Here is a 21,524-nt window from a genome sequence, read left to right as displayed (position 1 = left end):
TAGTTTTGTCTCTGCTTAATTTACAACACTGCATGTCTATGAAGTCATGCAGTTTTATGATAGGGCAATAATTGCTTGTACAACAGGCGACAGGCTTTATCACAATGGGTTTGTCAGATAATCACAGAGCAAAATAAGAATGTCACGATATAAAATTGTGTTTTAAACCACTAGCTCTTTTTAAATTAAAATGAAGGCTATTTCAACTGTTAAGTCACATTTTTACAGGACAGTAGTAGTAAAGTACCATATACAGCTATAGGATCACAATTGAAATGGAAAACAGCTTGACCTACAAAAGACAAACTCTTCCTTCACTTAAAAAAATTGCTTATAATAGTTTTGCAACAACATTAAAATAATGATTTATGACATCATATCACCTTACAAAGTTACTGGAAATTATTACTTTCACATATTGACCACACCTGCAGCTTGCATGGTATGAAATACTGCAAACCCAAAAAATATGTCTAGCAATAAAGCTCATAAAATTAAATAATAAATGAAAATTTCCATACTTCCAGACAAAATTACTACAATTGGATTTTTTAAAAGAAATTGTAAAAGAGTAGTCTAGAATCTTTCTTCCTGAAGTTGTTTTCAATAGTTTTATGGCATTTTAAGAATTATTTTTTTAGCCAAAAACTATTTCAATTAACATTTTCTGAATAGTGCTGCACTTATGCATGTCTCTTAGCTCCTTCTTTAAAAAGTTGAAGGGTGAGTATAAAACACTTAAACACTATTTAGTATAACTGCTTGTGTTTACTAAAGCTCTAAAAGAGAACTGCTCTATTCCATTCCAGATGTATCAATAAATGCATGCTTAGAAAGCTTATGGTGAATCTAGCTGGATGTGGAAGACAATGTGCATATCATTCAAGAAAACTGGAAAGGTCATTATCTGTCCTTCAGCACTGGTGTGTTTACACCAGATTGGAAAGAAATGTCTGAAGTCCACATCTGTATTTGCAGGTATAGTGAGATATAGATGTCTGGGTGACTTGAATTACTGTAACAACACTTGAGCATGAGCTCCTAATAACAGGAGAGAATGAAAAGAAATAGAAAACACAGAACATAAGATTCTGTAGACTTTTGAATAGTTGCTGTTACCACATTTGTTTTTAAAAATTATTATGTTTTGCTTTGGAGGCAACACCTCATCCCCGAAGCCCTTAACTAAGCTAACTCTAACAATAATATTTATTAAGCAAGGAGGGGGAGTATATACCTCAGTTTGAGGCCCAAGAGTTTTCCTCACAAATTAAGTGTGCTCAGTTGGCAAAACACCATATTAATTACCATAAAATTATCCCATCCTTTTGCAATTATGCCACATACTTTTACAGCAAAACCCAGCAGGATTTAAATTCTACAGTTCTTTTTAAAGAAGAGTGGTTTTGCAGAGTTGTTCATTCCTGGTCATCTATCAGTCACAAATGTCCCCTGGTTTTTCACTTGCAAGTGGAATGAAGAAAAGGAATGGATCATTTTTCTAGGTTGCCTTTCATACTCTTCAATACACTAATCAAATTTTACCTAATTAAATCTCATTCTAGGTCAAAATTGCCAGAGGAAAACCTTTACCCCATTGCAATCAAGACGAATATTGCTACCAATATCAATGCAACTGAGAATTCACTCCAAAAGTTTAAAGGTTAATCAGTAGCAAATTGACTCTTCACTGGATTCTACAGTAGGGTCCTCACTAAAACTGGCAGCTCTCATGCACAGCTCCCAGCTGAGCTGCATGTTTTCTGATATCAAGGCAGACTTTGATTTGCTAAGAACCCCGCTATGCACCTACATCCGTTAAGCATCATGTTCATAGGCTCACTGAAATGTTTTTCGAACAGCTGGCCATCTTTGAAGGGAACACTACTAACCTTGATACGGCCAGAACTAAGTTGTGGAGGCAAAGACCTTGATGCTGCTGTCACTCTGGCTCTTGCCTGTGCCAAGTTACCTGTTTAAAAAAAAAAAAAAAGAAATATGCAAAAAATGTTCAAGAAGCTTAGCAGGGAAGGATTTATATGGTGGAAAATCAGCTTGCACTATAGTAGTAAAAATAGCAGACTCCAACACACTTTTTCCACACCCCACTCATTACCAATTGTGCCTGCAGAGCATTCAGCATGGGCATGACAGACTGCAGTGTTGATTCAAAAGGGAGGAAAAAGTCAGGGAAAAGGTGGTATGTCACTGACCTTAGCTACTGAGCTGATGAAAACAAGGACAGCACAAAGGCATACAGCTCAATCACTAGCAATCAATTTCCCAGTGACTTATTCAGAGATTTAAAAGTGAAAAACACAGCAGAAACAATCTTGTTTCTATGAAACCACGTGGATCCTGAGGTGTTTAGACAGCATCTTAAGCTCAGAAACTAATGAAGGAGATGAGAAAATGATAAGATGGTATCTTTTTTTGACCTTTTGACATATAGTCCTGCTTAATCCCCACTCTTATTGTCCCTTGGGGTGTTTAAAGACTGACTCAATTCCTCAGGCAAAAGCATACTATGGTGTCAACTGAAAGCCTTTTTTAACTATACCTTAACTGGTGTGTCCTAAACTTTTTCCTCTGTACTTGCAAAAAGCCAAAGTCATCACAAAACAGCTTTTCAAAATACTCAGAGAAGAGAGAGGAAGTGATATGGGACTGTGCATATGCAAGACACTCTGTATATTTCAAAGTTTTAGCAAGTCTAGCACAAGATGTCCAAATGTTTTCTCTGGCTATATCTTCAGAGGCTAAACTGTGATTAATAGCATTGAAAGAACCCTTTGAAGCAGGATTGGTGACATCAAAGCCCTAATCCATGGGTGGCAGGATTTTTATAATGAGTGGGAAGCATTTTAACACATTTCAAAGGATTTACAGCATGAATAAACAATAGGCCTCTGCAGATGCACCACACACCTTTCAGAACCAGAACACATAAATAAGTGTCCATTTTAATTTAAATGTAAATAAAGTGTTAACACTTCTTTCAGATGCTAAGTGCCTCGTTTGCATCAACTCCAGTGTTTAGCTGTTTGCTTTACAGGAAGCCAGTAACTCCAAACACACTTCAGAGTTTTGCTAAACTGAATATTGCATAACTGGTAACGAGGCAGGATGGGAAAAAAAGAAAACCAAGAACACTTAATCGCTGGTAATTATTCCATAAGAGAGCACATCAGCCCAGTGTCCACATAACACTGAAACGAACTTTCACTCTTACTTTCCTCTGAACAAGAAAAATACAACCCCCCTGAAAACAGTCCAGGTCCAGCAATGAAACACAGCAATGACATTCTTTGGAGCAATCCAAACATTCTGTATCCATTTACAAAAGCATTTATTTTTTGAGCTGCTAGCATTGGGTATGACACAATGCCGCAAAACTGGCATGTCATTTCCAGATCTAACAGTGTGTGCTACTTGGCAGTCTAAATCACAACGCAGAACACAAGGTAATTCCACATATTTGGAAACTGCTTTAGGCGATGATGTTTAGGTTAATGAGAACTGCAACTCTCTTTTGAAAATCTTGCACATCTCTATCTATGTACATGGTACATATGGTATATACATGTATCTCTCTGTGTTTAAAATGAGGACTTCAATGAACAAGTAGTTGGCGGATTTTTTTTTTCCTCTTAGCTGTAGTTTTGATGTTTGTATGCTAGAAATTACTCTTTTGTGTCTTTTCTGGCTAAAGCAAACAACCTGGAAATGTTGCTTTTGTTTTTTAGGCTTCAGATTAGCAATCTAAAGCTTGAATGCCTTGCACTTGAGAACTGATAAATAACACAGGATAAAAGAGGGAAGTTCAGAGAAGAAACAAATTTGAAACAGATTGCTTTAAATGACCAAAATTTTGTTGCATTTTATAACAAGTTACAAAACTCTAACAACCAAAGGAAATTTAGAATGACTCATCACTCGCCGTTCATCACACTCATCGCTGGTTTTAGGTTTCTATGTACATAATTAATATCCCTGAGCTCCTCCTAAGGAGGAGCATTCCTGATCTGGCAAGCCAAGCAAATATCAAAAATATTTATTGACTTCACAAACCGAAAAATACCCCCAAAGTGGTCGATTCCTACCTAAGAAAAAAGAAAACTTTACATATCATGAATTTGTTCATTAGTTACTTCCTTCTAGGAGTAGGCCAGATACATATTTAGGTCAGACTCCAAACTGTGGCAAGTCCCATGGAAGTTGACTACTGCCAGTTTGACAGCAGTATTTTTAAAAATTGTTCAAATATGTTTATATAAAACGTATTCTTTCCAGTGCTGTAACTGATGTTAACAAAATAATGTATATATTGGCAGAACTGGCCACAGCTACATAAAAAACAGGTAATGCTCTTTTTTTTTTTTCCTTCTTTCCTTCCTGCCTCTCCCCTCAGCCAGCAGGAATCTGCTAGGAGAGTTTTGAACCCATCAAGTCAATGGCTGCATTCTGCAAAGAATTCTAGTATCACTTTCACACGAGAATCAGCTTTGGATCTCTTTCTTTTTATTGGCTCCAAGGAATAAGTTTCTCCAGTATGGAGAGTTTCTGATTTTCTTAGTGTTACTCAGAAGCCCTCCCGAGATGTTCTGGCATGAATATGCTTTTATTGGATATTTCAGCTTGATATTTGCCAATCAGACTGTTAAGTCAATTCAGATCAATGTGCTGCTGTATACCTAAAGCATGCGGTCTGTACCTCATACAGACAAAACCAAATCTTGTCTGACACATACTATTGTATGTCTGATTGGTTTCTAATAAGTACAGTCAAGTCACTGCTCATTCACCCCTAGGACTGCTCTGAACTGACTGTTTTCAATAGGTTTGGAACTTTAAGTTGCTCACTATGTTAGTTGCTCCTCACATACTACCTTTCTTATCCTAGCTATGAATGTGTCTCTCCGTAACATTGTATGACTTAATGTTTATGTTGAATATCCCACACATTTATTATATATTATGTCATTGTATATGATTCTGTCTGAATACAGTATGGTGAAAGGACATAACTGTTTACCTAGTGTGACTGCAATGTACTGCCAGGAAAAGCAAATTAACATTCATAAACAATGATTTTATGCTAATAACTTTTTTCTTTTTCTTTTTTATTGGTAAAAGTAAAGAATAAGGTAAGTATAAGACCACTATCTCTTCAGGGATCCTTATCAGTTCTTATTTCACATATCAAACGAATTCCTACGTAATTGCTAACTACTGAATTGTAGCATCAGGTGAAATCCATAGAAAAAACATTATTAGGATATTGTTTTCCAGATCAAACACAAAATGAAGCTTCAATATAAGCTTGTGGATTATCCATCTCAAGTAGTTCATGTTCAGGGAAATAACCACCTATCTTTAATATGTGTAAGCCATTAAAACTAATAAACAGAACAAATGTGGTTTGAAAATTGGTCTACATAATAAGAAACGCTTCATCATGAGTTATCATGGTGTTTACAGTCAGTAAACATTTGGTACCTGTCCCTGCATTTGATTTTCATTTGCAAGATCATTTATTACTTTACATATCAAAAATAATTAAACGGTTTTCCACTTTGTGAAGAACACCAATATTTGAAGAACAAATGTTTTTAGGTAATAACATAGCCAGCTAAAACTGACAAGTTAAAACTGACATGGGCCCCTTGAAAGGTTAAACTGGTTATAGGTTAAAATACTTTTCACTGTGCCTTTCAGAAGTCTAGCTCCACACCTATTACACAATCAACACTTTAGAGAAAATACAAGTCACATGCATGTAGACTTAAATAAAATACTACCTATATTAAATCCAACTCCATAAAATGGACTAATTATGTGCTTTAAAATCCCCTCAAAGTTTTCTCACTTCTTTTAAAAAGCATTCACAAGGGAGGGGAAAAAAGTTAATGGTTAAAATCAGGATTAATCTTTTAAACATGTACATGTTCAATTTTATTCACACGCATTTCATTTCCAGTTCAACAGGACTGCTCAACTGAAAAATTAAGGCTCCTACCTATGTGTCTGCTGGATCAGAGACTAAGGCCTCTGGGATTCGTCTGTGTCAGTGGGGAAGTCAGTCATCCCCAATGTTTCTCTTCTTTCTCCTCTGTTTAATAAAGTTAGGAATGTCATTAATGCTTTGAGAAGTGTCAGTCATTAAAGTTTGGGAAATGCTTCCAACAGAAAGAGATCTAGCAGCACAAAAATCTACGCTAGCTAAGCTCACTGTGCCAATGCTCAGCAAAACTCCTTTTGTCTTGAAGCAGTATAGGAGATCTCACATCTCTGCAAATGTGCTCTTCATTGATGCCTGATTTCAGCTAGGTGAGAAAGACTGTAGTGTCAAAGTACCCTCTCTTTTCTATGATGGAAAGCCAAACAGAAGAAGTTTGGAAGTATTTCAAGTATTTACACAGCACAGAATGAAGAAATATGTTGCCTTTTTTTCAGGTTGGACTTTGGAAATGCTCTCTAGATCTCAGAAAGAACTAGTCAGCATTCCTGGCTTCTCACTTGCATCCCTGGCATTTATTCACTGTATGATCTGGCTGAATTAATGAATCGTCCAGCCTTCGACCTTCCATACCAGTCAGGAAAAGTACACTCTCCAGATGGATGTTTGTCAGTGCTTCACTATTCTTGGGTGATGGGTTCTGTCTATCAAGCAGAGTACTATCAAGCAAATACTAGTAATATTAGCACTGTACTTATAACCTCATTTGGGTTATGTCTGCAATAGATCACTCCTCCCAAAGTAAGAGCATGCCAGGTAAGAATTACTTTAAGCTTTAATACAACGTTTAGTTTGTGAAGTGCAAATGACTTAATGGAGGCAGGGCCTAACGACAATGTCACCTTACTCTACAAGCTGTACGAGGGATATTATGATTACATAGAGGGCACACTACAAGCTCTTTCCTTATCCTCATATATTTTATTAATGTCTTTCATGCTTCTGGTTCAGATAAAGAGAGGTTACTTGAAAAACCACGTAGATACAGTATAATATGGCCAGAAATGCTACAATGCATTCATATTTCATCTACACTGCTTCTAATCACAGCTAAGCACTTGCACTCCAGAAGAGGTACAGAGTCAGACAATGTCTTTGACATTAACAGATTCTTCTCCATCTTTCCTTTCAGTACATTTTATCTAGCCTAAAGAAGTCGACTGCTTATCTCCATAATGCATTTTCATCTTCTGCAACTGTAAGACTAAGCTTTTCTTAGCACGTCTATTAATGAATACATGTACTTTTTTTATTGGGTACTAATTTGAATCTGGTCACTGACTCTCAAAACTCTACTCTTTTGAGTCACTGAAGTAATTTAAGCTAATCTTGTGCAATAAAAACCTAAGAATCCAATTTTCTCATATACTGCACATTTTAAACAAGAATATATTTATAAAAAGACTGTCTATAGAATACAACCATCAATACAGACACACTTCCACTGCTGCTTATTCTGAAAAGGCAATCACTTTACCTCCTATTCAGAATAAGTAAATAAAAAATGATAAATAGAAATTAGAAAATCAGATCCATATTACAGAACAGAATCAGCTAACCATGAAAACCTACTAATAGTGAGGCCCACCTGGGAATACTGTTATTATGAGTACTTGCTTCGGGACCAAGAATTATTTGAGATGAAAAATTCATGTCATAGTCAACTGACAAACTTGGATCCTGATTCTCAATTACAGTAAAGGTTTTTTTTAGTTTATTGGCACGAAGCAGACAGAGATCATATTTATACATAAAAGTTTTACATTGCTAGACTCGCACCGGAGAACCTGAGTGTAAATGCAGTGTTGCTACGCTTTTTACGGCATATATTGCAGTCAATTCAGTGGTCACCTCCCACATTAGAAAGGCACATACTGGCAAACACACAGCATGATATTTAAAGCAACAAATAAAACCTTGGTTGCAAGCATCCTTGCTGCTATGTTTAAATCTAGTTTTAACACAGTAAGTTAGCAGACCTCTGTTACAATGCAAGGGAAGAAAGACACTGACAGTAGCTGAGATGAAATGAAGGTCAAACTCTCTACTATATTCCAAGGTATGTAAATGGATGATCTAAGAAAAGTCTTAATTTTTACCCTTATCTAGTTAAGAAGAACAAATTACGGTATATAATTAGTTAGTAGTAGTGCCCAAGATATTTTTAATATACAGACTTGAGTATTAATGGTTACCTTATGCAACATGCCCGATTTTCTAGCTGAATTGAATCAGACATATAATCACCTACTTGACCAGGACTGTGTTCACCAAAATGAACCATATGAGCACCTCCCATTTAAGGACAGGCTGAGAGAGATGGGCTTATTCAGCCTGGAAAAGAGAAGGCTCCGGGGAAACCTTATAGCCACCTTCCAGTACTTTAAGGGGATCTACAGGAAGGATGAGGAGAGGGCCTCTTTATCAGGGAGTGCAGTGACAGGAAGAGAGGCAAATGTTTTAAGATGGAAGTGGAGAAATTTAGATTAGATATCATCAAGAATTTTTTTCCTGTGAGGGTGGTGAGGCACTGGAACACATTGCTGAGAGAAGTCATGGATGCCCCATTCCTGGAGGTATCCAAGGCCAGCCTGGGTGAGACTTTGAGCAACCTCATCTAGTGGTGTTGCTGCCCATGACAGGAGGGTTGGAACTGGATGATCTTTAAGGTCCCTTCCAACTCAAACCATTCTATATTTCTATGACTCTAAATGCATCCATTTCCTGAAATATCACAGGCACAGATGTGATCACAGGATACGCAAGCAATCCTTTTGTGATTCTCAGTTCTGTCACAGTCCCACAATATCACTAAACTTACGGACAGCAGGCAAAGCATATCTGCTATAGCCTGATCATGTGATACACAGGTTTCCAAGCACTGGACAAGGGAGGGTCATGTGGTGCTAGGTAAGAGGGTGGCAGAAGGGAAGTGGATTGACTTCTGGAGGATCTGTATCTGGCTACAGGTTGGTCGGCAGCTGTGTCCAAACACAGGACTAATGATAGGAGCGGCACATCTAAGTACAGCTGAGATAAAACCAGCTGAAGAAGCATCTAGACAAAAATGAAAAGAAAAAAAAAAAGAGAATAATTGTCTGGGAAAACAACTAGAAGTTACAATGTAAATTATGCCAGAGTTTTCTGCTGCTTCATGCCCAGCATTTTCTTTAGTCAGGACTGCGGCTTGACTAAGCTGGAGATCTGACTGACTGAGAGGCTGCCTGATCTGCTCAGCCTCCCAGCTGCGGCATTGTAGAATGAAGTGGCTCAGCCTTCTACAACTTATATATTGTCAGAAGATGTGTCATTTCTTTCAGATATGTGATCTACTCAGGACAACAAACCCTGAAATCGCTGTGGAACAGCAGACGGTACAGAATGCTGCAGTCTCTGTCATTGACGAAGTACCTCACGATCAATAGGAGGTTATCTGTTGCCCCAGCAGATTGCCCTGGTTCCTGTACCACATCTTTAACTGAGATGAGAAGAAAACTACAGAGGTATATTTTCTGTGAAGACTTCATTGTTGAGGAATTAATTCTGCATTAATTTTCAGCATTAGTCACAACCCCCTTATTCTTATTACCTCTACTCAGGACAGACAAAAATATATTTCTTCTTCCAGAGGTAGGTATATGGAATATGGCTTCTAAAACTATATATCAGTTGAAAATATGGTTACCACACATGCTGATTCAGCTCTGGTCTTCCTCATTGTTTTATTTAATTGACATCCATTCTCTTGCATTTTACATAAGACTTGTTTTTTCCCCCTCCAAATCATATATGCTTTATCTAGAAAAGTGTAAGTTTGATTATGAAGAACATGGTAGTTATCTCAGTATTTTATCTATACTCCCTCACCAACGTGATCCAACAGCAAGTATTCTGGTATCTCACACCTCAGCATCTTGTCTCTGACAATCTCAGTACTGTTCTCAAACACTAATTAAGCCTCACAGTACTCAGTTTAACCTGAGGCCAAGATAATTTTCTACAAGAACAGTGAATAAACAGGAAACCTAGGAGAAGCCAAGAACTGTAATTTCCAGCCCACTGTTTGTGTTTCCTCCCCATACAAAGTATAAAACATTTTATGGTGTATATTCCAGCACTTAGGACCTGCTGCTGAAGCTTCTGTATATATATACACACAGTCTAATTAAAATCAAATCCACTGAAGATTCCCAATGAATTCAATGGTAAAAATTCAGGTACAAAGTTGTCACTGAAAGCACATGGAATAAAAGGCGGGAACGTTTTCTCTGACCTCACTATGACTATCAGTCTTCTCAGTGATCAAGACTTGTAGATAGACAGGTTAAAAACAGTATCAAAATCAGGTTTTAACACTTCAAGAGAAGAGCTGTCTTTTAAAAGTATTAATTTAGGATGAAACATGGCTACATCTTTATGAAAGTCCCACGCCTCCCCATTTTTGAAATCTAGGCATTAATGATGTTGATTACTAATATATTCAAGTCTCAAAGGCTTCTTAGTTGAACGTTTGCTCCTCTGGATCTTAGCACTTCAATATATTATCACAGATAGCACAATATCAGTTATTTTTGTGGTCATTCAAAACCTTATTCTCATTGATATTTGTATCCCCACACTTAATGAAACAAGTACCCATACACACAAGCACCCACAAATGGATTTTCTGGTTTTGACACATACTGTGACCTGCTGTGAGGGCAGTTCAGTTATAAATTCTTCTACCTCAAGCTAAGTCAGGTTGGAACAAGTAAGACGAAGTCAATTATAAGACAAAAAATAATGCTGGTTTAGCAAAGTATGATCTTTGAAGTTTGCCACGGGGTGAAGAAATAAAGAAAACGGATAAAAGTACAAAGTCATAGTAAAACAGCACACTCAGGGTTTGAAATACTCTGAGACAAATACTCAAAATCCAGCTCAGACTCAAAGGTTTGTTTTCCACCAACTACATTCATTTCTTAGATACATTAACCCCTAATTCAATTATTTTAAAAGACTGGGAAATATAAGCACATTCTTTGTAAAGGACACACCAAAAAATGCTATGGATATTCAAGCCAGCAATGTTATCTGAATATTCAATACATTTATCTGCTCTACAAACTCACTAGCAAATTTAAAAATAATTGCTCTTCTAGGATTTGATCTTGAGAGCTACTGAATGCTTCCAATGGCGTACTGAGCATCGTTGACACAGCTTGACTTTACAGCACATACCCCCTATAGAAACTGCCTAGTAAATAGTCATTAAAACTACTACTGTATAATGTTCTCTGAATATTTTTCTATTTGAATTCTGTATATGCTGCACAGTGAGATTTGCATAATACAGGTTTTTCTTCCTCAATATCAACACATTTTGAATTTAATTAGTATATGATGAAGTGTTAAGATAAATTATTGTTCACTGCTGTAAAATAACGTTCACTACAGAATTGAGAAGTTAGGCTAGAAACATGAAAATTGAAAAGATATCTCCTCTCTTACGAGAGAAAGGTAAAGAAAAAAATATTCTCAAAATCTGTTCTACAGAGAATGGCCTATTATGAATCAAATGAGTAACCTCATCAAGATCTGTTCTTAAACTTGCCCACTCGTACTTTTTTCAGGGTTCAATTTGCAAGCATTTTTGTTTCAATTCGGAGACAAAAAAAACCTATGCCCTTTGCCTGTTTTCAGTACAATGTAATCCATAAAGTCTCATACTAAAACCAGTGAAATTCTGCTTGGGCAACACCCTTTTCCAAACACAAACATGATAAATCTAACTTGACCTTCCTCAGCTGTTGTTCTTACTGCCATGTGCAGTTCCAGAGATTTATAGAGATTATATATTACTCTCTATATTTATAGAGTTATTCTCAACAGTAAATAATTGTTATGTCTTATATAAAGCTTCAGCAGGACTAAGACTTTAACTTTGATCTGATAGAAGATTCTGTTTCCAGAGGAGTTCCATCTTTAGGGCTGTTTTAGGACATGTTTTGGGTCCTACTGTTAGTAAGTCTTGTGAGGATCTGTGTACTGCATTTGTCCTGTGACACAAAACCTTAGGATGTGAAGAAAGAGAAACACTACTGTAAAATGCTCAACTGAAAAACTAAATAAAAAGTAATCCTCTACCTCTCAAACTCAGTTAAGTTACCTCTAATTTAGTTTACTCATGTCCCACATCATCCACCCAGTGAAGTTCAACATTGCTACGTTGCACAGCTCCAGTTTAAAACTTCTCTTTGCACGCAATACACTGGCAGCAAAACAAAAACTATTACCTTCAATAAGCTTTAAACAAGTGCATTAGTTAGAAGTAGGAAAGACTCTGTGTCCTGAGTGAAAATACATAGCATTCATTAATTTGTCCCAAATTCTGATTAAAATTTAAGTAGAAAGATTATAATTACAATGGCTTTGTTTCCAATTCATTTGACTTAAGAGTCTGTGCAGTTATCTCTTAAAAGTGAAAATAATAACACAAAAAGACCATTAGAGAAATATTCTATTTTAGAATAAATTAGTAAAATTAAGATATATTTGAGTGTTTTACTCTATTGTGATGTGTGGAATTTGGAGGGAAAAAAAACACTAAGTCCAAGTGCTATATAAGTCCATACTATATTTCAGTACATAAGTATGACACACACTAAACCAAGAGACTTGCCAGTGCCTATCACTAGAGGAAGGGCTTGTACTTAAGAGGAGTGCACACGGACAAACACAGCATGGTTCCATGAAAAGAATGGCAAAGTACCTACAATTTCAACTGGCTGAAATTTTACTCGAAGCCCGGTAGTTTCTGTTCATTTGTTTCCCTTAGTTTCTGTTTCTTCACGAGGGATCAGCTGCTATCAAAGTTACAGACAAATTAATATTGAGATAGTACTCTTGTCACCAAGGAGTGGTGAAAAGCATTTTTTTCACGTGATTTTGCAAAAGGCCCTCGTTCTTGAGTTCATAACATGCATAAAGAAAGCCTGAAATATTTTCTTCACATTCTCTCTCAACACATGATCCGTTAGTTGTTTGTTTTGTGAGTTGTTTTGGTTTTATTTTTGTTAATATGAGACACACGTTGTTTATAATAACTTTGTCTGAAGGCTGTAAGGAGGACTCAAGACTCAAAGGCACAAAGAACACAGACTAAAAATCAATTCTGAGAAGGGGAAATGACATTCAGGCAGGCTAATTATAATAAATATGGGTTTGGAAAAATATCGATTTTCCTCCTAATTTGGACAAAAAATTTCCCTTGTTAAAACATCACTCTCCTAACTCATCAGTGAAGGCTGTGAAAACTTCCATCCTACTTCTCATTGACAGATTACACTCAAATAACTAAGGCACCATGAAGAAGGAGTGTTTATTAGCAACAGTGACTGTATCACTCTGAATATGTCAGCAACATCTAATGCTATCAAGATTATCAGACATGACATTGCTGTAGCAGTCGTGGTACTCAGCTCTGTATTTATTCTATAGATCCAAGCCCAGCCCCTACATCCTCAGAGCTAGGACAGGTAAGTTTCCCCACCTCTCTACTCTGGTGGCCGCTGGTGGTGGGATGGCTAGAGGATTTCCCCTTCCCTCCCTCCATGTGACAACTCTCACGCCTCTCTCCAGCAAGGACCTAAGGCAGAGCAGAGCAACTCTGACAAAAGCTCGAAAGGTCTGTGAGTCACAGGAGGTGAAAAACCCTGTAAAGATTGTGTTTCAAAAGTAGGGAATCATGCTGTGCTGCAGCTTTTCTGAGAAGAGGAAGCCCTCCTGGCACGCCCCCCTATCCCAGCAGCAGGTTCTGATCAGCTGAGGAACATAATGTAAGAGAGAGGAACAGTGGAAGAGGGAGCTGCAGTCTCTAAAAGCCCCAGCAGTGGTTTGCCCAAGCGGTCCACCACTTAAAGGTGATGCTGCAAAAATAATCTTGAGCATCAGGACAGAGAGTCAAATGGGTCTGATTCCTCACTGATGCCACTAGTGAAGGAACTAAGGATCTCATTAATTTTTCCAATTAAAGCAATTTTAAAATGAGACTCTATTTTTTAGATGAAAATTCCTTTTCTCCCTGATATTTTAACTGCAACAGTGAAAAACTAAAACTGGAGACAAACAGGAATGCATTATATCTGAATGGGAACAGCTGGAGTAGTGGTTTGGGGTTTTTTTAACTCTCTATTTCTCTCATATATTTGGAGCAAATTCTATTTTAATTTCAGGATATACAGAATTCTCAGCACAAGAAGTTGTGTGTATAGAAAAAAAATGTCAAATATGGACGCAGCTGAGAGAACTGGTAGGTTAAACCATATGTTCATCCAGTTCTGAGGTTAAAGGTCACTAGAAAGTGCAAACAGATTCCAAAATGTGCCAAACATGTCTAAGTTTCCACCAAAAGATGACAAAATATGCTGTACAGTATACAAAATTAGTGCCAGAATGTTTAAATTCTGGTGCCTCGTATGAGTAATTGTGCACTCTCTTAGCCATAAATTGCTATTACAAATGTACATTTAATGTCCCGTTGTTAATTTCTGGCCCTTTAAACTACCCAGTCTGCCACTGTGAAATAGAAGTATTTGTTAAGAGGGATCAGTATACTTGATAAATTACAGGGATTAACATGATCTTAAATTAGTAAAAGAATTTAGTCTTTTTAATATTTATTTTCTTGCTGCTGCTCAGTTTTTGACAGCATCAGACAAGGCAGTTATATAAATATACTTCAAACAGAGGATCTTCTCGGGGGGAAAGGCATCTTTTTGTTCTTACTGGTATTTAAAAACTACATTTTCAGCAATTGTCGGACCCGTGTTACCAGTCTTAAATTCCCTCTTGCTTCTGGGATAGCACCACCTAGTGACTATTGCACATACTGGAGATTGATGCTTGGCAAAAACATCTACGCTGCAAATTCCAATGCTAGTTGCAAGCAGATGTGAGGATGTGCTGTCACTCATCTTCAAACAAAACACCAGAGATACTGACAGAAGGCTCATTTCAAGTCAAGGTTACCTGGAGAGATGCAATATGGCTTCTATGTAAATTATTAACTTTCTTATCAGTCAGTAATCTACAAAAAGCTGGAGAAAATTCTATCAAAATTACGAACCTTAATCTGTATTTTTTCTGGGTTGTTTTAGGAATGAAGCATATGTTGAGCGGAGGGAAGAGGGCTAAGAGGCAAGGACAGAGCATGATGAGACATTTACAGAGTTACTATCCTTTTGTTTACAAAAATCTCTTTGTAGAAAGTTAAGAGAATAGCATTATCTTTGTTCACTGAGCAGAGATGAAGCAGCATTGCCAGCAATACCTTCTGTTCTCAGCCAAACCTTTCATTTATCTTGCAAGCTGCCAAAACTAAACCTGGCAACAATCTGATTTTAGAACGCAGAGGCCCCAACACAGGATGTGAGTGCCATTTATGTTAGACAGCTGGAAAAAATAGAGCAAAATCGCAAAGACTTTTAAAAAATAAACATTACATAAGGGTTTTAAGCTCTTCTTATAAAACTGTGCACAGGAGCATAGGCTTAATGTTTTTTTCTTAACAGGATGTCGTGTACCAGCTTGAGAGAAATAAAGACAATTCTCAACTTAACTGTGTGCTCTTCATGGAAAGGTAAACATTTATAACTGGAGGCTTCCTTTAAATAGGAAGCAAGGAAAGAATGTAAGGGACAAAAGAAGAAGTGGAAATGTACCAACATGGTAACTATACATTACTGCAGTGAGAAGTATCTTCTTACTGAACCTTTTAAGCATATTAAACATGAGTTCATGAACATGAGTTCAGTGCCGCTGCCACCAAAAATATCTCTAAAAAGACAGAGGAAAATGAGTTTGCATGAAAGCATCAGCATTCTGATTGAAAACCAGCAATAAAATCAGTAGTATAGTATTTACAATAATTGGGACTGATAACTGGGAGAAAGCAGCTGATCTGTCTGATTCTGACGATAGCACCAAGGTACAAAATCACTAGTGAAGAGGGGTGTGGAAGCACATTTGACCAGATGTGAGCTCTCTTTTTTTGCTTTGCTTGATGCATCCAGCATGAGAAGAGGAATCTCTTTTATCAGTTTAACACAACTCAAAGGTCAGAACTAGAGACAAAGCCACTTTGTTCTTTACTTGGCCACAAACCAATGCTACTGCATGTTTAACTACATCCCCCTCTATCTCAGCTTGTCATAGCTGAAAGGAGAAGCGGATTCCGCACTGAAACCTCATCTCTGAGGAACCTCTAAAAGCATAATTTGAAGGGGGGGTAATCCAGAGTCTTCTAACTACAGGACAAGAACAGAGACATTGTAACAGGAATCTATCCAATGTAGAGTATATTTTGCTCTCAGTTTTACACGTGCAAACAAGCCTCCAATATACATTTCTCTCCAGATGTCCTTTTTCTACATAGAAATCACAAGAGAGGTTAAAAGCATCACCAGAGGTTAAGACTGGGCTACTGAGGTTCCAGAAATGATAGGCAGAGTGGCTGCACAGTCACAGGACTGCACCTGCAGCCCAATAAGCCTACACAGCGCTACCTAGTGCATGTACACTTGTTTCTGCCTAAAAAGACAACCACCTCACTTGCATACAGCATATCAGATCACAGGAATTTTGCAGTCTAATGCAATCCATCAAATTTAGGTTATTTCTTCTTATTAGAACTTTTTTCTTACACATTATGACAAAGATACTTTAAAACTGCAGAAAGTATTGAGAGGTGTGTACACTCGCTTTATTTGCATGTATACTATGCAAACTATGATGTGTACAGGCTACTATGATGTGTACAGGCTACTAGCATTCTGGCATCTATCTATGGAGTAAACAAACTTCATCTTGCTGTTTCATTTAGTGGTAGATCCATGCACTTTCATGTAAGTCAATGTCAACAAGCTTTAAATCAGCTGAATTAATTCTACCAACTTACTATGCGAGTTTAATAATTTGTAAGAAACTTCACATATTGCATTAATGCATCTAAATAAATGGATATTATCTCCAAACCAACTTGATCTACATTACATGAATTATGAATTGTAAGACATGGTACATAAAAATGTATCAACTGAGAACTGATCTTAGTTCTCATAGATAGGACTTAGTTCTCAACTGATAGGACTAAGAACCAAGAAAATCCCATATTCTCATCCTGCTCTGAGAGTAAGTTCTTGTCCTACACTTCAGATAATCTCTCTTTCTCTGGAGTGAGGGATGAATCTTGCTTCATGAGTTTTTTAGAAGAATTCATGTCTGCATATTCTTTTAAAAAAATATGATTTTAACATTTTGGATATCTATGAATCCTTAAAGAGCCGAGCTGAAAAAGCACTAAAAAAAAAGTCAGCTAGAGTTTTACCAGAGTAGGTAGCTGAAGAGGTAGCAAAGCTGTGCAAAAAATACCTGTTTTTGTTAACGGGCTAGAGAACAGCTGCTGAAGAAGTTTGTTCTCTGAAGTTCGCAACACCACCACTATGTCAGCAGGAAGAGTGTCTCTGTTCTTCTCAAGGAATGCACAGGCATCATATAATACCTAGCATGGGAAACCAAATCAAAGAAGTTGCCAAAAAGGGTCACCTAAAACCTACTACATTCTTTAAAATGTAAGCAGTCAAGCTGACCAAGTCAACCAGTTAGTTTGGGTTTAACAAGCGGAATTATCTGCAAAGGACATAAAAGTGTACGGCTACAGCAGTGTTTTCAGAATGTGAACTGGCTATAAACAGCATCTTTATTCATACCATGTCACTACACATCAAATTGGGTTAATTTGCTTAAATCATGTTGTATTATGCTTTGTCACATCAAACTATGGTATGCATGATGCAGTATAACAGAGATACATCATTAAAGCACGTTAACAGTTTACATGTGAAATAAAAAAAGGTTCTCAGGTGGCTACCTCCTGTTTGTTTGCACCAAACTTGTGATCTATAACTAGACCAGTCAGAGGAACAGGAGTAAGTTGCACATCCAGGGACATTAAAATAGGCTTCTCAGTGCTTTGAAAATTATAATAGGAAAATAAAAACATGAATCTATTTCAATAATTCTAATAGTTTTAATTAGAAATTAATGACTGGCTATTTGTATTCATATAAGAATCAGTTAATTTATCTTAACTTTTAATTTACTTTTCTAATTGTAGTAATTCTTTAAACCTTTTTCTTTATCACTAACAATATTCCTCTCTTGCCTGAGTGCGCTGGAGACCATTAACTTATCCAGAAACTGAGTTTTCTTCTGCAATCAAATACTGGCCAGTAGTTTTTTTACGACACAGCCATTTGGGTACAAGGTATTTACTAACTATAAAATTTCACACAGTTTTATTCTTAACAAGTCAGAAAGCTGGACAAAGTTCACTAGAACATATCTTAAAATTTTGGAGTCTTACAATGAGCCAGAGGTGAGATTTTATTGATAAATATATAAAACATGGCGATTTCCTTTGATTCTGTTTATAAACAAAGATTTGGACCTGAAATCACAAGCGAAGCTCATATTACATGAAAAAAAAAGCAGACTGTTATTTCCTATGTAAAATAATACGATAACCGTTGAGAACAAAAGAAATCAGGTACTAGAGGGTACAAGGAAACATCTTTGCTAGCCCAGCTCCAGTCTTTCAAATATTCTCTCTAGGATTTTAAATTCTATTACAGACACTGTTTTATGTTGCATTTTATCCGTATACTTATATACATTTACACAAACCCAAAAATGTTAAGCGTTATGTAGCCTGTTGTGGCTCCAGAGAGTTGCTCCTTTGACATGATCGTAGAAATGGTATTTCTGGTGCCAGGTTTCTTTCAGAATAAAAGGTGGTAACCATCTACACAGTTTGTGAAAAGGTCCTAAGGGTAGGTTCTAAAATAGACTACTACATATGAAAATTTAAAATAGATACTAGGTTTCTGTAAACTTTCTCATTTTGTCTCTTAAAATGAGAAAAAAAAGTCATAAAGCAGAACTTTGGATAAAACAAATAATGACAATACCACTGAAATTGGAACGAAATAAAAATCATTTGACCTTACCTTTCCAGCATAGTGCTGAATACCAAATGACAGTTCTACTCCTTTTGGTCTCCAAAAGTATTTGCACCGTAAATTATCTTCAAATTTATCTAAGACATTGAGAAGAGATTTGATATAAGTGACTTAGACTGGCTAAGTGAAATCTTCGTCCTAATTATGGACAGTTTACTGCTCAAGAAGCCAGACCTACTACAAACACATATATTATTGGACTGCTCAGAAATAGCAATGTGCCAGCCTCCCTTTGACTTCTCCTAAACTGCCACTTCTGAATGGAACAGATCATTCTGAACTAGCCCAGTAAGACCGTCTTTCAAATCCCACAGCTTCTGGACAGTTTAGTGCACAGTCTTTTATGCCCTGTGATATTTTGTATGCTCTTTAATATTTTGTAATAAAGTTAATTCTGATACTGTAAAACTTACTATTGTATTTCTTTACCTGAACAAACAAATGCAGACTTGAGGCCAGAATCAACAGATAAAGTTCTCTGCCATTCTTTGTAGGTCAGAAAATATTATCAAAATATTTTGCTAATGTTAGTATCTGTTAGTATTTTATGTTAGGTTTTTCCTTGTATTAATTTTAATCAAGCTTGTATTTAAAGCAAAAAGACCTAAGTTTGGAATTCCAGAGGGGAGGAGGGAGGAATTAATGATTGTCTGGCACATCTGGAGATGGCAAAATATTCCACTTTGCTGTCTCCTTTAGGGATCTTGCTGTACTGTGTACAGATCAGCAGTAAGACTGATCAGCACTGGACTAAGGAAAGTGTCTCTGTGAAAGTGTAAGTCCAATATTCGGTGTTAACTGGTTTAACGGACACACAGTGAGGCACATAGCTTTAGTACACAAATGAGGACTGGAATGAAACCATAGCTTTATTCTATCTGTGACCTAAATTCAAGTTGCAACTCAGCCTAACAGAAGTGAAAAATCTTGTGCGTAACTCAGGAAATTTAAGAGGCAGCTGTTATTTTTCACAAAGAGTTTGGGTCTCTGCTGCACATTCCATTGAAGAAACTGGAACTCTGTTTCATATCACAGGGTAAAATGTAGCTCTAGTAAATAAAAGCAAAACAACAGTTTCAAACATGGCATACACTGCATGTTTAAAGTTGGCACCAAGATTTGTTAAAATATAGGTAAAATATGCATGAAGGAAGGGAAATAATCAGCCAGATGGCACACCAGAAATAACACACACTTTCTATTTATGATGAGATAATCTGGAGTCGAGTAGTATTTTCTAATTGGATAAACATAGGACTAGGAGCCTGGGAGATCTAAATTTTATTCTGAACACTAATGCTGCTAACAGGGTGGTCCTAGACACAAGTTTCTACTGTGTCTCCGCCTTCCCTTCAGTAAATTCGGATAAACGCTGCTTGGTGTACATCACATGCAGGAACAAGACACAGATTATTTCCTTGTAATGCTGGAAAGACAATAACCCCTTGACACCTAAAACATAATATAAATTTTTAAATATTGAAAAGAACAGAAAACGCATAACTGAGAAAAATGATTAAGCAAAATGAAAAATATACTTAAAATGTCAAATGAAATGGCACGGCCTTAGCAGAACAACTAGTATAGTAAAAGTTGAGCAAAGATGTCATTCTGCCCTCTCAAAATACACATGTTATTTCCCAGAATATTTCTTTGCACATACCAACTAAAGTTAGGTCTGTTGCCTGAGGAAATCTGCTTTCTTCATCTAGTAGAGACAGGAGACCCATAGGTTTCTGGAGAAACATATCTAGAAGTGGACGATTGTCTTCATACTCCACTGCAGTAGCATCAATTCCTTCATTCTGATATTCCATCTGCAAAGTCACCATCACAGATTTAATACCGAACAAGTAAAAGCAACATAATCATTAGGACATTCATGATGCACAGCAATACTCTACAGGCCTCAACAACAGCATTTACAAAGCTTCAATGAAAAGATGCAATTATCTTGCATTTAAATCACATACCCATTTTATAGCTTATATGATCTATGCTTCAGATGGCTGATTCAACTAGACCTCATCAGAGTTGAATTTACCTGCTCAAGTGCAAAGATATGTTGATTGAAATAAAACTGGATCTGTTCATTAGCGATATTTATGCACAGCTGTTCAAAGGAATTTCTTGCAAAGTTCTCAAATCCAAATATGTCTAGTATCCCAACATTCATCCCATTTTCAGCATTGCTGTATGTGAAAATATAAATAAAATTCATCAAGGGCAACATCAAGTTAAAATGAAAATAAACATGGTAACTAACATTGCATGATCCACTCAATTTGCTCTAAAATAAAGGAGAAAAAGTGTGTTTGAACCTAAGACAACTTGTGCATTTGTTCAGCATAGTTAACATTTTTGTTTTCCACTTGCTTCTTGCAAATTTCCATAGAGAAGGCAGGAGAATCATGGTAACAGACACTGAGCAGCCATGTTAAAACAAG

General features: G+C 36.7%; 1 protein-coding gene across 15 annotated transcripts in view; it reads right to left on the bottom strand.

Annotated features, from left to right (window-relative positions):
• Positions 1-21,524, bottom strand: part of MYO3B (myosin IIIB) — a 210,956-nt gene that overhangs the window by 77,263 nt on the left and 112,169 nt on the right. For all 15 annotated transcript variants that reach the window (XM_054070570.1, XM_054070571.1, XM_054070569.1 and 12 more), the window contains 5 exons: positions 21,122-21,269; positions 20,741-20,894; positions 19,066-19,154; positions 17,429-17,558; positions 1,893-1,972 (listed from right to left, as the gene is read on the bottom strand). In XM_054070570.1, the coding sequence (XP_053926545.1) occupies positions 1,893-1,972; positions 17,429-17,558; positions 19,066-19,154; positions 20,741-20,894; positions 21,122-21,269 (601 nt within the window). The remainder of the gene's footprint in view (positions 1-1,892; positions 1,973-17,428; positions 17,559-19,065; positions 19,155-20,740; positions 20,895-21,121; positions 21,270-21,524) is intronic.

Source organism: Cuculus canorus, chromosome 6, assembly GCF_017976375.1.
Source record: "Cuculus canorus isolate bCucCan1 chromosome 6, bCucCan1.pri, whole genome shotgun sequence".
NCBI lineage: Eukaryota > Metazoa > Chordata > Aves > Cuculiformes > Cuculidae > Cuculus > Cuculus canorus.
Note: the sequence above shows the minus strand (reverse complement) of the source record. Positions and strands in the feature narration are given on the sequence as shown.